General features: G+C 39.1%; 1 protein-coding gene across 1 annotated transcript in view; it reads right to left on the reverse strand.

The window, feature by feature from the left end:
- Positions 1 to 1310: 1310 nt before the first annotated feature.
- The window catches only part of LOC104264034 (BOS complex subunit NOMO1), a 29278-nt gene continuing 13504 nt past the window's right edge, over positions 1311 to 17084 (reverse strand). Inside the window, exons 18-31 of the mRNA XM_059826661.1 lie at positions 16597 to 16692; positions 13956 to 14165; positions 13573 to 13655; positions 12411 to 12570; positions 12161 to 12287; positions 11409 to 11522; positions 10603 to 10730; positions 9873 to 10014; positions 8941 to 9024; positions 7321 to 7431; positions 5310 to 5411; positions 4972 to 5091; positions 3900 to 3992; positions 1311 to 3011 (exon numbers count right to left, since the gene is read on the reverse strand). Of these exons, the coding sequence (XP_059682644.1) occupies positions 2880 to 3011; positions 3900 to 3992; positions 4972 to 5091; positions 5310 to 5411; positions 7321 to 7431; positions 8941 to 9024; positions 9873 to 10014; positions 10603 to 10730; positions 11409 to 11522; positions 12161 to 12287; positions 12411 to 12570; positions 13573 to 13655; positions 13956 to 14165; positions 16597 to 16692 (1702 nt within the window). The 3' untranslated portion in view covers positions 1311 to 2879. The remainder of the gene's footprint in view (positions 3012 to 3899; positions 3993 to 4971; positions 5092 to 5309; positions 5412 to 7320; positions 7432 to 8940; positions 9025 to 9872; positions 10015 to 10602; positions 10731 to 11408; positions 11523 to 12160; positions 12288 to 12410; positions 12571 to 13572; positions 13656 to 13955; positions 14166 to 16596; positions 16693 to 17084) is intronic.

The following is a 17084-nucleotide window of genomic DNA, read 5'->3' on the forward strand; positions in this document are numbered from 1 at the left end:
ATGCATCAAAAGCACTTGTTCTTGGAATCTGACAGCCCTCTAATAAAGATGCTTTAGAAACTAAGCTGAACCATCTAGAAATTGTGAAATTCAGTATTTATGATCCATTTCATTCTTAAACAATAGAACTCTGTGCATCACTGATGACCCAACAAAATATATGTAATATTCATTGTTGCTTTTGATAGAAAAATCAAGTAACATGCAACGCCATCTTTATCCAGAGGGCCTTACTCTCATTTCCAACAGAATTCAGCCACTTACCTATATTTAGCTCACCAAGCAAATGAATTAATCATTCTTTCACTATTGTGCCTGCAAAAAAGAACAGTAAACACTGAGCCTTGAAAGTTTTCTAGTAGGAGTCAACATCTAAATGTTAGTCCCGTTCTGCATTTATTCTCTGTATTAACATAAATTAATTAAAGATGCAACAAACAGCTTTGACATTTTCAATAGGACATACTGAAAAGGCCAGTCCAACTGGTACTGAAGTCTTGGTTTTAAGAGCACAAAACCAATTGCAAACCTTAGATACGCAGAGCGAATGATACCTAAATATTCAACTCAGAAGAGTACAGAAAGTAATCTTAAACTGAATCCACCATTTCTGCACTGAAAAGCACTGGAATGCAGTCATGCTGTATAAAGGAGATCCTCTAGAGCTACCTGCTCTATTGCACCAAGGCAGAGCTGTCACCACCCCAGGTCTGTGGGTGATGCCCTGTGAAGACTGCAGAGGTACCAGGTGCCACCCAGGTACCTGGGCTGAGCAGCTGGAGGCAGGAGTTTGCCCATGCAGACCACCATGTTCATACAAATCCTCCCCCCCAGTGCCCCAGTCAGGCTGTTCATGGCTAGCTCGCACAGACCTCACTCTATCCTCGCTTTATGCCTGCGGCTCGGGGGATTTGAGACACCACATTGCTGATTTTTCTGCTTGGATCTGTGTAGCTGATTATTGGTTTCTAAATATAATTGGAGATATTGATTTCTTGGCATTTAGCTCTGCCTTAGAAAATTACATCATGCGTTAGTTCTCCCTGTGTTCTCAAAGAGCACCATGACTTCTCTGCCAAGTGAGAAACTGCAAGCTATAGTTTTTCTTAGGAATAAACACTTGAAAAGCAGAACAAACCTCAAAACACAGGGCTAGAAGCAAGTAGGCCACTAGTGTGCTGCAGAAGGCAAAGAAAAGAAAATTTTGAGAGGAGACATTGGACAAATCCTAGATTTAGAAGCAAGCATTAAATTAGCAAGCATTAACACTTTTTTTTTTTCTTTTTATTAACAGCATTTCCAATGTTTAAGGTCAATCATCAGCAAGTCCCACAGTTCAGAGCTCAGAATACCTGGTACTCCCTCAAGGCACATGGACATGTGCATTTCTTCCTCATACATTCCCCCAAAGTAGCAATAGTTTCTTAACATTCACCAGCTTAAAATAAAGATGTACTGAAAATGTACAATTTTTTGTAAGTCTTACCAACACTTTGGTGTTTTCCCCCCATGTATTTCATCACAGCAATATAAAATTCAAGATCATTAAGTGGAGAGCATGATAGTTTATTCACCTCAAACTCTGTAATACATGCTTTTTCAACATTCTTCATTTTTATTATGATCTTGATAGACTTTCCCTCAGAGAGATTAGAATTATCACCGAATGAAGTTTTAATTATTTAGGCCCAAACTAAAGCAAAATATCCACAAAAATAGCATAAAATCTTTAGCATCCAAATTTTTAAGACTGTTTGTAAGCTTAAATATTTAAATGTAAAGGGACTTTATTTCAAGTACTGTAAAAGAGAAACATTGCCACTTACTGGCAGTACCAATGTCTTTGCAATATTTGTAGGCATTTACGTGCATCTTTCAAAAGCTCTATTAACCTTTATACTATTTGTCAATAAAAAGCCCCATTAACATTTAAACTGTGTATGTCCAACTGTCTACTTCAAACAAGAATCAAAAGATAGCCTGTAAGAAACAGTTATTACAGACTACATTATTGGGACTGTACACGTTTGAGATTTCAAAAAGCTCACATTTCTTAAAGTAAAAAAAAAAAATAAAAAAAATAAAAATCAATCATCAGTTGGCAAAAAGGCTGCACATGGCCTGAGCAGGAGATGTGACAGCCACACAAGCGAACGGGTATCACCGACAACGCAGTACAGCTTTGGAAAGAATAGTACAACCAGCTGGAGCCACTTCAGTAATACTGAATCAGAGCTTACCTGACATTAACAACTAGCCTTACCTGACATGAACAATTTGTCTTCATCGGGCAAAAACTTGATTTTAATAAAAGATAACATAATCATTGGATAAGAACTGAAATCACAGCTGTGCAGATGACAGACTCTTCAATCAAACTGCTGAATGGGAAGTGCCCAAGACATAATTCATCAGTTCATGTATGTCCCCCAAAACTTTGTTTCAAGCACCACTGATTTAGTAAAAACCCATTGCACTGCTTCTGTAAAGTCGGTATTACAAAAGGTAAGGAAAAATGATCCCAAAATCTAGAGACTGAAAGTGAAGTCAAGCAGTCTATTACCACTGCTTTTACAAATCATTAATGAAGAGAGCATGACCTTTTCCACTGAAGAAAAAAAAATCATTAATTGTCTTCAAGTATTGGAGATACACTCACAGTGACAACAGAGGCATTCGTTTCATTACTTTACAACAAGGAAATCTACAGACTCCATAGAAAATTTACAACCAAAATGGAGCTAGTGTGACAAACGGCACTCATGTAGTAACAACGAAAATGTAAAGTCCGCAAATTAAACAAAAATGTATTTTAGTGGCTTCGCTTCCTCAGGCTCCAATTTGACGAAGCACCATTTCATGCAATCATTCCTTTCATCTCACGTCCGTCTTGTCTTCTGTTTTTTTGTTTGTCTCTTTGCATCCTCTGAGCCACCTGTGTCAGAACCTGTCTGTCCAAGAGCACGGACTCCTTGCAGTCGAGTTGTCAGCTGAAGCAGTAAGGGAATAAGCTGGACAAAAAAAAACCAAGGGGAAGCAGCTTGTGGTTACAATGGTATGTAAGGTCTGAATGATAACGTTCTTTAGACCCATGCGTCCCCAAACAAACAGAATCAATTGCATAAATGGCACATCCACAAAGATATCAGAGAATGGCAGCAAATCTTGAGAAGGAATCAAACCAAAGTTCTGGGAATTTCTGATAATCAAAAACTAAAATGATTGTCAGTAACTTTTTCTCCTGCAGGCATCTAGCCACAAACAGCAGTTTGAGTCCTATTTGAGTTGACTGCTATTTTCAGTGGAGGCACTTTCAGTGACACTGTAGAAAATCCTGGAGAATCCCACGTTCTGTGCTGTCTTACCCATGTTTGAGAGGAAATCAAACTGCACAGACAAATTTCTTTTCTCTTATCAGCAAAACAGAAATCCAGTCATATCAGAGGAGACTAGAAGAGCATGGCTTGTTAACAAAGACAGAGGGGGTTATATAGTAGGTAGTTATATTCCTCTTGAGAGCTTTTCACTAGAGAGGGTGTAAAGCTAAGAGACCAGACTCAATGACTCGCAAGATTTTTTCATTTCTATTATCACTGAGTCTAGTTATCTGAGTTTGAATGATGCTGTATTGTTTTTATCCCAGAGCCATCGAATGAGAAGACAAAATTCAGAAGCAGCACAGGAACCCAACTTTCACACTAAGTTTTCTTAAAGCAAGGTAGTTGTCAAAAAACTTGACTACATTGTGGCTTTTCTTAAAATGGGTCACATAAGGTGACTGCTGACTGCATCTCTGTCTGGATAACCACCTCAACAAACCCTCACTTAACACAGTACGAAGCATTCATTGATAGGACAATAATATTTGGATAAGACAAAAAAAACCAACCATGACCTACCTTATCGTGGTTGTAACCAGCCAACAACAAAAGCAGCGTCAGTGGTAACGCAATGTAAGATCCTTGGGCAATATCTTGTTCAGGCAGCTTCCTCTAAAACAGTGGGGGCCATGAATTTTTTTTTATTATTTTTTTTTTAAACAAGTCGTTTCGATTGTGAAATCCCTCAGCTTTATGCAACATCAGCAATAGGATCATGTGGCACGTCCAGCCTTCCCATCTGACTTTCTTCTAAGTACTGCTCTAAGATTTACTTTACCTTCAACTTCAAAGCAGTTCCCTTGATCAAATTCACTCACCCATTACCTTCTTCCAGGGTTTTGCTGTTTTTTAAAACTAATTTCCTGATAGTCAGTCTCCACTTACAGTTAACCTGCTGTGCTTTGATTTACCTGTCACATGCTGCCCAAACCTCTATGATCCCAATGATAATACTAGAGCAACCATACTAGCACAAAATCTTTCAGGCACATCTGCATCCTTCATTTATAACTGCCATTTCATGTTTCCCTCATGTTTCACTGGCATCTGAACATGCAGGATGCAAAAAGAACTAGATCATTTAAGTATTACAGAATGAACACTTCACTAAATTGACTGCATTGTTCAGAAGTGCAAAAAGACACTACTCTCTCTCAAGGGAGAAGTTTTCCCCTGATGCTAGTTTGAGAACCCCTCTGCTTTACCTGCTACCTCAGCTCCAATAACTAAAGCTCTCTTTTTGGCCTGGTGATACTTCTTTCATATACACAGAAGTCTTTAAAAGAATTCTGATAACAATCCTGTCTTTCTCCTTCAGCCCCCAGTTACTGCAACCTTTCAGTTACTGTCATGGCTATAACTCCTTCCTGAACTCCTTACCTGCGTCCCATAATATACCAGGTTATTACAACCCTGCTCAATGCCTTAAACATGGCCAAATCCAAATTCATTGCCACTTTAACGCCTCTTACAAACCTCTTTATATTTATTTAACAGAAAGTTTGGCCAAGACCACAAAATACATGCAGGCTATACTACCAGACATTGCTCTCAAGGTGAACGCTTGAACATTTCAGTATTTTGTACTTACAGTGGGACTGAAGATCAGTGTAATGTGTTTATGATATCCAATAGCAGTGAATGAAACTTGAGGCAGGGTGTAGTCATACTGTGATTTAGACAACGTAGAATCCAGGAGCACCACGTAATTCTGTGGGTAAAAAATGCACTCAGTCTACAGCATCAGTAGCAGTCTGAGACAAAAATCAGATTCAAAGGCAAAAGTCAGTTTAACAGGCTTCAAATCTTCTGAGACACTGGTCACTCCAGCATGAATACAGTACTGCAGGCACACCAGAAAGAACACTTCAGTGTCCTTAGGGAAAAAAATTAAAGTGACCTAAGCTAATTATTCAGCAATGTCCTTACCTCTCCATCTCGGAGCAGTGGTGGGAAATGGAAAAATAGCGATAGGCCTAAGTTGACTGTATGAATTGGGTTGTCAAGGTTTTCACTTTTGTAGAGCTTCACCTGTGAGGGAAAGAAGAAAGCATAAACCAGGTACTTCTGAGTCTGCACCACAGTAAGTCTTTCAGACATCCCACATCTTAAGGGATAAAAGCACTTCAAAATTCATCATGTGTTTTATAAACAGAAAGTTGTCAAGTAAGAACACCTGGAATTGTTCTAGCCTGGGATGTGAAAAGTCACAAAAACAGTCTTTTTACAGAAACTGAAATAATTTAGGAACAACTGCTGTCTGACATTTTCACACATCTAGTGTATTAAAAGTAGTCTGTGCTGTGCATCAACCAGAACTGAGTAATTACTTTAAATAGTCCCAGCAGTTTCACAGGAATTTGCAGCTGGGAGTTGTTTCTATTTCTCTGATAGGCTCATTTTGCTTGATTTCAATTTCTCTACACTTACTTAACAAGCTAGACGTCCTCAAGCTACAGAATAGGCCTGAAGTCCTCAGCAAATACAGTTTGCCCAGAAACCAGCATAATTAAAAGAGGGTTGTACCATAGTCGAACAAGGCTGGTAGCGGCAGCAGCACTGCCTTACATGAGGCTGCCTCTACACACAAACGTTTATCAGCCACTGCGCCTCCTCCAGACGGCACAGTAAGCGAAGTGACAGCTTTGGTGGACCACTCTGCAGCAGCCTTCTAGCATCTATACAACTGTCCGTAAACCTCTGGATCAGATATTTGCCGAGACTCAGCCCTCCTTGCAGACACAGCCCAACTAAATTCTCGTTGATTCTGCCCAGTGCTACCGTGGTTGCAGCTTCAATGACAGCTCAGCAGGGCATTTCCAATTGTTTCATCAAGCCCATGCAACCAGAAGGGACCAGACTGAGGTCACAAAACCACTCACTTGTGCCTGTATCAAATCTTAGCACATCTTTCAAAAACAAAAATTTCTGCCTTGAAAGCAAGGGTGGTGATATGCACCCATCAACAGCACACGTGCACTACATGCAACACAAGACCCAGCCTCACATGAAACACATACAGGCTTGGATACCTTCCATATAATTAAATTTTGACATAAATTCCTATTTTCTTAGGCTGAACTGCAAGGGTCTAGATTTCCCTAGAAAGATGGGAAGCTTGCTCAGGTGCTCTTCAGTAAAGTGATACATTTTCCCTTCACACCTGCTCTGAGTGTTGGATCCTTTGGACATCTCCCAAAAAACCCAACAGCTTAGCAATGAGAACTTGGCAGGTGAGAAGCATAACAGACTAGTCTGAAAGAAATCCAGGCACTGCATTTATATTTGTAGGTAACATTTCAAGAAGCTTTTAAACCTGAGAAATGGTACTATAACTCCTATCGCACTAACACCTCTTGCAGGTACTTCCACCATTTGCACCGTAAGCCAAAAGGATCACAGGTGTTTAGCAAGTTTTTTTTTCAGATCACAGTGCAGTCTTTTGAATTTTGAAAATTTCAGCTTTACTATTTGTCTCATACTCTCTCTTATAACTGTACTTTTAAATTCATGTATCCTATGGTATCGTTGCATTCACATGGTATCTTCTTGCTAGCAGACATGCATGTCAAAAATTCCAGGTATTTCAGGAATTAATACAATTCTCTGATACAGGGGACTCATTTCACCCCTGCTGTCTTGCTCTCCCTACGGACAGGGCATCCCTAATCAGAGAAGCAGACCCAGAAATGTACAGGGCAACCTGAGAAAGTATTTCTTAAACATACTGCCATGAAAAATGGAAACATAAAAGTAAAGTAGTGAGGAACACTGGAATCTTAATTCTATCTGGAATTCAAATTCACCTTCATTAAAGTTTTAGTCATAATTTGAACTAAATGTGTGCTCTGGCTACTGAACAATTTCCAGTGACCCTGCAAAAAACCACTGGGAAACCAACGGCAAATATACTTGACAAAGATGAAAGGCTTGAACTTACACATAGCGTGGAGAGATATTCGGAAGATGTAATTACATTTCCACTTAAATCAAATTGATTAATTTGCCGGAACGCTATAATATTAACCTCATCAATGTCACTGTTCCCAACCTGCAACATAGAACACAGTCATGTTTTTACCAACAGAGGAATAGTTAACAGACAACAGTTAGCACAACACAAATATTGTTCATAATTTTAAACAAGAAGTGAATTTTGTTCTATACTAACCACATGGAAACTTGAAGGCTTTCCAATTGCAAGTACTTTTCCTCCAGAGTGCACAGCTCGCAATTACAGACTTGTGCATTATCAGCACAAGGCTGATGGCATTAATTTAAACTAAAAATGGAAGAAGTATCAAAACCACTCATTATTTTGGAAGAGGCTGAGTTACATACACAGGACTGCCTGATGTCTGAACACTGGTCTGAATACTGGTCTCAGTATTTTGCATCTGTGCTGAGATATGCATATTACTATGCTACAATGTTTATGCAGTTGATTAACAAGGAATATGCTCATATTATAATATAACCTACTTCAAAAATATATAACTTTACATTCTTCAAAATTGTTTAAAATACAAAACACTTGTGTTTCTAAACCTGAACTCCAATCAAAGTAAGTAAAGACATTTACTCAAATAATAACTACAGTAACAGACAGGTTATAGTTAGGCCAGGTGCCATATCAACAGTCTGGCACCGCTGAGGCTGTACAGTTTTCCTGCAGGTGTCATTCAAACGCTTCTCTCTCCTGGAGAAAATGGCAGGCTAGCGAGGATACTATTGGTATAAGCTACTGCATACAGCTGTCACTTGCAGTACATAACCTTCGTATGATTTTCTGGAATTTGGATTGCCATTCTCTTCCCCTTCCCAACCAGCAAGCACTCCACTCTTCGCAAGAAGACACTAAGAACTTGAAAGATTTCTGCCCTTCTGTTTTGCTGCAAAGGAGGGCACCCTGGTCGGGCGCGTGTCTGAGCTCAAATAATGACCATCTCCCACCAAAAAGTTCTGCACAACTTACGAAGGCTAATGAACCTTTGCTGGATGTCAAGAGATAAATGTGAGGCAACTAAATTGAATCTGTAAGAATGGAGGAATATTTAACAAGATTTCATCAGTTTTCAATTCAAAGTTATTATTACATTTTATAAAGATTTGCTAGTCTGAATGACAATTTCATCTACATCAAGACTGCAGGATTTGGACCAAGTAAAGCATTACAAAATCTGTCTATTAATCAGTAACTAAATACAATGATAGCATAATATGACAATTATGACATCCTCAAGTCGCTAGTGCTTTGTTCCACATCATAAAGAAATGCTGAAAGGTATTCTATACATTTATTCTCTCATTTCTGGATGTATAGTTTTTATGACTGTGAAAGAATCATTTTCACTTGTTTACTGTTTGGGCTTTATCTTATTTCAATTTTAAGCTATGGTGCTGACACACAACTTGGGGCCCATATTTAAGGAGCTAACTTGCTGAAAGCCACTTGTCTAAACAGAATGCATTCAACTACATTGCTGCTGACAGAACAGACATAATGCCTAGACAGATGCATTTCATATTTAAATGATATTACAAAAAAAGAAAAAATTACCTCAATTGCCCGATGCTGTGGTAAAGCTCTTTCAATGTGATCATTGCCTTCAGCTTTGAGTTGGACATGATACACACAACCAGGCTAAAAGCAACATTCAATGATAAATCCCAACGCTGAATAATACGTACTTTAATTTTAGAAGACAATAAGAGATTCCATTTAAGATACACCAAACAGATCTAACAGGTCTAACTCTATCCAGTTAAAGTTTTCCTTATCCCAAACAGAAAATTTAACTCAATAACATCATTACAGGTGTTTACTGCCAGCAAATACAAAAGGCCTATCACAGAAGTTTCACTAGTTTATTACATTACAGTATTAAAAGAAATCATCTGCTGTGAAGTGTTTTAGCTAGAAAGAAAATATATTAAACAGGATTAAAACCTGATCAAATATTGCCTTCTACTTCAGCATAATTACTTACTCCATACATAGTGGTCCCAGAAATTCAGCTTCCATATTTCTTGCCGAACAGCTTACTTCACATACATGCTGTACAATCAACATCATACCAATATCCCGCTAAAAATTTGCTGCCACAGTGTTTTCACAAGCGAAACTAAATGCTTCCCCAAATTCTCTTGCCTAAGAAAATTCCCGGCTATAACACCTGTACAGTGCTCTGTTAGACACATTCAGTACATTGACCAGGGGCTCATGTCACGTCATGGGAACTGTTCAGTGTTTGTGGGACGCTATCACAGCATGCTGGCAGCAAGTTCCACAGACTTATACTAAAAGTTTTTTTCCCCCTTTACTAGAAGGAATGTTCACTGCATGACAGTGTAACACAGAGACTCAAGGGAATCTGAGCTGGCAAATACGATGGGAAAACAGAAATCGGTAGCTAATTAATAAAACACATTTTGTTGCTCCATTATCACACTAATGTAAAAGTAAATGACAGCGAATGTTCTAATCCTTACCAGAAGGCCACGTAGCCTGAATTTGCCCTCTTCATCAGTTATCGTATCTTCTCCATAGATGCTACAATCCTTCTGCCCCACAGCTTCTACTGAGACTCCCTGCTCAGGCTCACCATTTAAAGAAGAAACCGTGCCATAACAGCTAGAGGTATAAAGAGAATCAATTGCTACAGATGTGCAGATGCTGTTTTAATGCACATTTTGAAGACATTTTATTGTTTTAACTGATGGAAAAGGTACTTAACATATTTAGCATAGCATGGAGAAGAAAAGGGGAATTTATAATGTATATGTAAAACTGTTTAAAGCATTAGAATTAGCTGCAGTTCAGAGCACAACTTTAGGAATCCAAGTTCCCTGACCTCCATGAACAGCAGCACTTACCCCTGAGGGCAAGGAAAGGAAGGATCTTGAATTGGTCTACCATCCCTAGAATAGTCCTCTCCTGTCCCACTGGACACACCACAAGCCACTTCCAGTGCCACTGACACAGTGCTTTCATAGTAATGTTTCTCCTTACAGTCCTGCCATCTGGGCTTAGCTATATATCCACATGCATGAGAAAAGGCTAAAAAAAGTACTTATACACAGTATAATAAAGTTAAATTATGCCTTCAAAAGTACCCTCCAAAACTTCAAAACGGAGGTTTATCAGGAGAAAACACACATTTTGCATAATGCATCCTGATACAGTACTTAGCATTTTGCACGGGATTTCAGCTCTACTGACCTGTAAGCTGTTCTGTAACCAGTTATCCGAATTTTAAGATTCTGTCCTTCCTGCACTTCAATCATTTGTGATGATGGTTCAAAGCGAAACTCTTTCATCATGGGTTTAAAATAATACTGCCCTGGGCTCTGCAGAGAGACATATAAACAAGCTGTTTACTGATAGTGACACAAAAATTCACCAACTCCAAACAATTATGTTTCTGCAAGAGCTCCCTAAAGAGCTGAAGTCCTCTGTCCCAACCATAGGTTAAAATCATCAGAAAACATGAGCCCTGAAAAACAGGAAGCATATTGGACAATAAACCAATGGAACTCCACCAGGTGATAAAGCCTGAAGAGGGAAAGGAAACTATGGCCTTAAAACCTTACCCCAAGACCTCAAGTACAGGAAAGTGACCAGAGGAGAAAGATGTCTGCAAGGAAACTATTCAAGCATGTCTACTCACATGTACAGATCAATATTCTAATTAGATTTCTTTCCTCTAAAGACTCTCAAATGATCATCAACAAATTGGCTTGCTTCATGTTTATAGACTGCAAATTAGTAACTGAGATCAATCAACACCATCTACTACCTGTTGGGGAGAAATCTCTTGCGAGGTTAGATTTAAAATCTTAGCAAGTGAAAGGTGTGAAGTGCTGTCCACCCTGAGGGACCTACATCTCTCATTGTGGGTTATGACTTCAAAGGAGACCATACATCCCCCTGCACAGACGAGAGCCAAATAACATCCCTGTTTTGGAGGGCAAAGTAACATAGCGTCACACATGCGGCCACATTCAGAAGAATCAATTTCAGCTTACCAGATTGGAGAAAGTCAGCATGCCATTATCCTGTGTAAGGAGGTTGGACCGAAACACCCCTCCACTGAGAGACAAGAGAACTCCAGCAAGAGCCTGGTCATCCTCTGATTTGATCTATTTTTGAAAAAGCAGTAGTTTTAAGTGTAAGTGAGGGTTGCTTTATGAAGAAGGGTTCAATTCAGAAGCCCCTTACAGAGTGCACAGATGTGCTGGCTCTGAGCACTCAGCTGTAAGCAGAAGAAAACTAGCCACATCTGCAGCGTATCCCTCCTGCAAGACCGCAGGGCTACAGAAGCTTGTGCTCTCAACATCTGGGCAGTCACAACCACACATAGCATGTGTCACCAGAACAGTCATTCTCTATCACTTCATAGGACACGCTGGGGGCCAGAACAAAGTATCCCAAAGACTAGAACCAGGCACTAGTTGGACCAGACTGTACATGAAAAAAATCACCTTAAGGGATAAAACTCATTAAGAGAAGGTGGTCCAACTCTACAAAAGCAAATAAAGCTAGTCTTTTGGACTGCAGGCTCTAATTTTCAATCTATAAACGTTGCAAAATACCTTCTGCACGGCAAGTCACGGTCTACAACATCCCCATGACAAAATTATTGTTTCCCCATGACAAGATCATCCCCAAATCCCACACCCATTTGTGTTTGGCTGGGACATGGGGGCTAACTTTTTCACCTGTCCAGCTCTAACTGCACACACTATTCATTCAGAACCCGAAGTGTTTAGAACATTACCTCAAACGTCACCCCAGCAAGAGCAAAAGCTTTGAAGTCCCCAACTGTTCCTTCTACTGCAGTCAAAACAAACCCTTCTTTCTGAGCAGTAACTGTATATTCCAAGTCACTGTGGAGTGGCCCAACACTTCAAATAAAAGGAAAGAACAACTCATTTTAAAAAAAGCACTTGGATATAACATACACGTTGTCAAGTCACCATTGCACTTAGTTAAAGAATCCAAAAGTTTAAAACAAATTCATTCATTACCTGTAAGCACCTTTGTTATCAGTGAAAACTGTGACAAGCGGGGAAGTTGCTCCCTTTTCACCAATGACAATCTCAACACCTTCCAATTCAGGATGAATTCGCCCTTCCAGAAACAAGCCTGCTTTTCCATGAATCTCTATCAGCTTTCCAGGACAAGTCTCTTGGTCATTGCAAAGGGGATTTAAGAGAAACAAGAAAGTAAAAAATACACTCACCATTCAGTCTTACAGCAAAAGCTTAACTACTTCCAAAGTGATCGGTTGATGTTCTTTTACCTTAGAAAAAAAGAGATCAACCCACACAATTCTATGGCCTCTCAACACATCTTAAAACATCTGAACATTCACAAAATCAATAACTAAGTTCCAAAGCTATAAGCACATTTCCAAAACAAACATTCTGGATTTGCTAAGTGCTTTGAGGATTCATTAAGTTACATATACTGCAGCCACATGGAGAAGATTCCAACAATATTCCCTTCTAGCTGATATTACACTGAGCTTTGACAAAATTTTTTGAGATCAAATTCAGGTCAGCATATGTCATGTCTAACGACATAAGTAAAATTTTATTCCCATCCCCTCCAATGTATTTAGAATGTGCACAACAAAGAGGCACATAAAAAGGGGTACCTAGTATTTCCTAGTGATTTCAAATGAAGTATGTTCACTTAGGAACCTGAGGGCAAGATGGACACTGACTTAACAAGTAGCATCAACTGATTGATGATAACCCTGACAATTTTGAAATTTACTTTTTTGTGAATATTTTAATCATTGTAATTTACTACAAAACTTAACAGAAACGTGAATTTCATAACAAACTCAGAATACAAACATTGCTTTTGCACAACTATTTTTCTAGATGAGAGTAATATGAACAATTCTGAGAATCTGGTGTAAAGTCCAGAAATCTAGTCCTTCCTCTTGTGCCAGATGGTCTTTCAGCACTTGGAAGCATATTCTTCTGATAAAAACTGTACTTGCACCCTCTACCAGATACCCAGGCTTCCAAATTCCGGAGTGAAATTAGCCCAAAGAAATAGCTGCAATTGAAGCTTTCCTAACATTACCTTTGAAGAGCTATTCATACATTCATCTATAAGGATACATTTCTGCCTTAAAAATCTACACCTTTCAAACTGGATTTTATTTATATTTACCTCCACTAACAACTGTTTCCACATAAGGCGGGTAGAAAAGCAGCTCTTTTGATGACGGTGTCACAGTAATTTTCTCTCCAGACCTACAAATCACAAATAATATACAATTAGAAGAAAACAAAATTAGCAGCTCTCACGTAGAACAGAGTACTGCATATTGACCCAAGAACCCATCTAAATACCTGAAGGAAAAAATATCAACAATAACTGAAGCAAAATTCATATTATGTAGTACTATTTTCTATTTAGTTGACAGGCAACAAGAACAGGCATAGGTACCCATACAGCAGCCTTCCTATATGGAATATATCACTATTCTGTTTGGTGGAAACACCAGACAATAGTACAAAGAATATACCTTGTCCTTTGGAGCTTGGTATTACCTTGCCCAGTATGAAAATTCATATAAGAATGGTCCTTGGAGTTCCTCCACCATTTCTTGCACTAGTGGCTTTGTTCCTTCCTCCTCTTGACCTTTCTTTTCTCTCTCCTGTCGGCGGGTCTCAATTTCTGCTAGCTGCTGCTCCCTACGTAACTCCTGTACAGATTTCAGGGGCCCTAAAACTAAGGCAGGTTCACTGTCAATGGATGACCTGAAAACACAGAGGAGAAAACAAAATCATCTCCTTTCATATGGAGGGATAAGAGCTTGTTGTATCTGTTAATTACTGACTTTATACCACAGCAGACAAGTCCCAGGGCTTATTTTTTAAACCCATTCCTTTTTAATTCTGCTATATATTCCAAGCATAACTAAACTTTTAACCTCCACATCAATCAGTTACTACTAGAAAGGCTCATTTATAGGGACTACAGGTAACCTACCTGGCCTAGCAGGAAAGGACCTACTTGCAACTCTCACAAATTCTGCCCCATCATGCTATAATCAGCCACGTTGCCTCCTCCTCACCTCTGCCGTGCCTCAGCATCCCACTGCAGAGCCAGTGTCACATGCCTACATCTTAGCCACTTTGCAGAGTGCAGCAGCTTAGCTTAGATTTTGAGAAGCAGAGAGTCTTGATTTTGCACCAAGTACCAGACACCAGCTCTGCTGCAGGGGCAATAACCTCCCACAGAAGCACTGACAAGCCAGCAGGAGTGGTAAATTCTTAAGCCAAAGGACCAGTTTGCAAAAGTACCTTTAACAAAGTGCTAAACTAAAGAGAAAGGCTGGAATTCCAAACCTGAGAGCAATCTTAATACAGAAAGGATGAGTTATACTAAATAAACAAAAAGACTGGTAAGCTCACTCTTTTTTCAGTACTAGGAACTTTCCGTCAGAACCTACCTCTCAGGAGTAGAGAAAATAAACTTCTATCACAAATAAATACTTCCAATAGCTGGCAATTCCCAGGAAAAGCTCTGAGTTCTAACCTATCTGCCCTATACATTTGAACTATCCAGCTATCTTGTCACTGTCCACTGAACAGATTGCTAGATAAGTTTAACCAAGTTCTTTAAATCAGCTCAGAACAATGCATCTCGTTTCACTTTCCCTGATCTTACATCCTCTTTCCTACCAATTTCTTCTAGTGTCCAACCATCCTTTGTATCTTATCTTCTGTCTCTTCTACAATAGTCTGAAAAACTGTCACAGAACATTGCAAAATTCTCTATGAGGACTGAACTGAAATGATCATGATTACTCTTCCTACAACCACTTTAGATTATCAGGATAGTTCTGTCTCACCTATACTCTATTTTGCCTTTTTTAAGAGAAACAGATACTATTGCCCTATCACACTAAGTTTCATCAAGGCTTTGAATTCTTTCTCTGCAGTCCAGAGACAATACAAAAATGTATCAAAAAATTTTGTCTTAAATTCTATTAAAAATCTGTACAGACATGCACACAGTCTCGTGATATTAACAATACATTACTACAGTTTCACTTTTCAAACATAACAAGCCATCATCAAAAATTGTTAAGAATCAGCTTTATTTTTGGTTGGGCTGGGGTTTTTTTTATTACTAACTGAAAGTTAACAGGTCACTGCCATGGACCTGGTGCACAAGCATAGACTTTTAAAAACAACTGTCTTGCTTTTAAATCCAGAGCTGTTTCTTTTATGTTGATGGCATTTCACAAATTGGACTTCGGCTGAACAGCTTTGGGCAAAATTGAACAGAGACTGTCTGTGGCAACTCAGCTGCCTTCAAAGCACTTGCCTATAGTCTCAAAAAACCCAACTGTCCCAGAAGGTTGGTATAATACTCACTTCCTCACTAAGTTGGTTTTAAAATCCTAATGGACCTCTGCTACCTCAATGTTTCTTTTCCAACTGCTGTAGTTGCCCAGTAGTTGCAGTTATAGGTTCATTAAACTCAGGGGACTCGCGGTAATGCTCTGCAGGTAATTTCTTCTCTCAAAAGATGTTTTCTACACTCAAAAAGTTTGAGAATCCATAGTCTAGAACAAGTGGACACCAGCAGAGCATTAATAAAGCACTCATCATTATCACACTTCCAGGCAGATCTGGCACCTCATACAATTAAAGCTGTTCACAAATCAGTGCTCCCTAGTGAGCTGTCTGTTCAGCTAAACATAAATTGGTGCATTAGTGTGTAATCACTCTGCATGGTTGTCCTTTTATAACCCTCTTCACACCAGTAACAATGCTCTAAAGCAGCAGATTCTCATTGTGAGGAAATACAAAAAGGAAAAAAAATAGACGCCAGTGCTAAAGAGCTCAGACCTAACCTAAGACAATACTCTCTGAATTCTGAAATTTCAGTTCATTAAAGTTTATAAAAACTCAGAAAATCATTCCTTTTTACCATGATATACAAGTAGAGAGGGGCTATATTGAAATGAAGTGATAATGTTCAAAATGAGGGCTGGGAATTATTTATCCATCTAACAAAGAACTCAAAGCACAGCTTGGCATAAAAACCTCTGGCAGTCTACAGTTGGATGCCAACCCCTTAGAAAGCAGCCACTGCAGTATCGAAACCAGAGTAAAACTTTATGACAGATGTCTTTTTCCTCCCCTTTTTATAGCCCCAAGATTTCTTTGTTCTTACTTAATGGTAACAGTCACATCCATCAGTTTATCTGTTACAATCGTGCCAAGGACATGGTGTCGAACTGCAGTGAGCGTCAGTATACTAGGAGAGGACCTGTAAATCAAAGTAACAAAGAGATGAATTCAAGGTCCCCCTCCTAAAGAAAATAACCAGATCTTATATAGCAGAGTTTGTGCTCCCATCCCTAAGTTTGAAGTGCTTTATAAAAGACCATATACAAATTACACAGCAAAGCTGTAGTGCTGAGATGATAGTATATTGGAAAGGGAGCATTTTCCAGCTCTGAACACCAAACCACTGCATGACATTGGCCAAATCAATTCCTATCTTTGTGCCTCCTGCCTCCTCTCAAGCTAAAGCTGATTTGTTTTCATATGTACAATCCCTTTACACACAGCAGAAGGACACTCAAAAGTTTGTCATATTGGACATAGTTCACCAAGATGCCCCAAGTCTAATGGTGCTTTGCTGCCAAAAGAGGGTTT

Source organism: Gavia stellata, chromosome 18 (assembly GCF_030936135.1).
Source record: "Gavia stellata isolate bGavSte3 chromosome 18, bGavSte3.hap2, whole genome shotgun sequence".
NCBI lineage: Eukaryota > Metazoa > Chordata > Aves > Gaviiformes > Gaviidae > Gavia > Gavia stellata.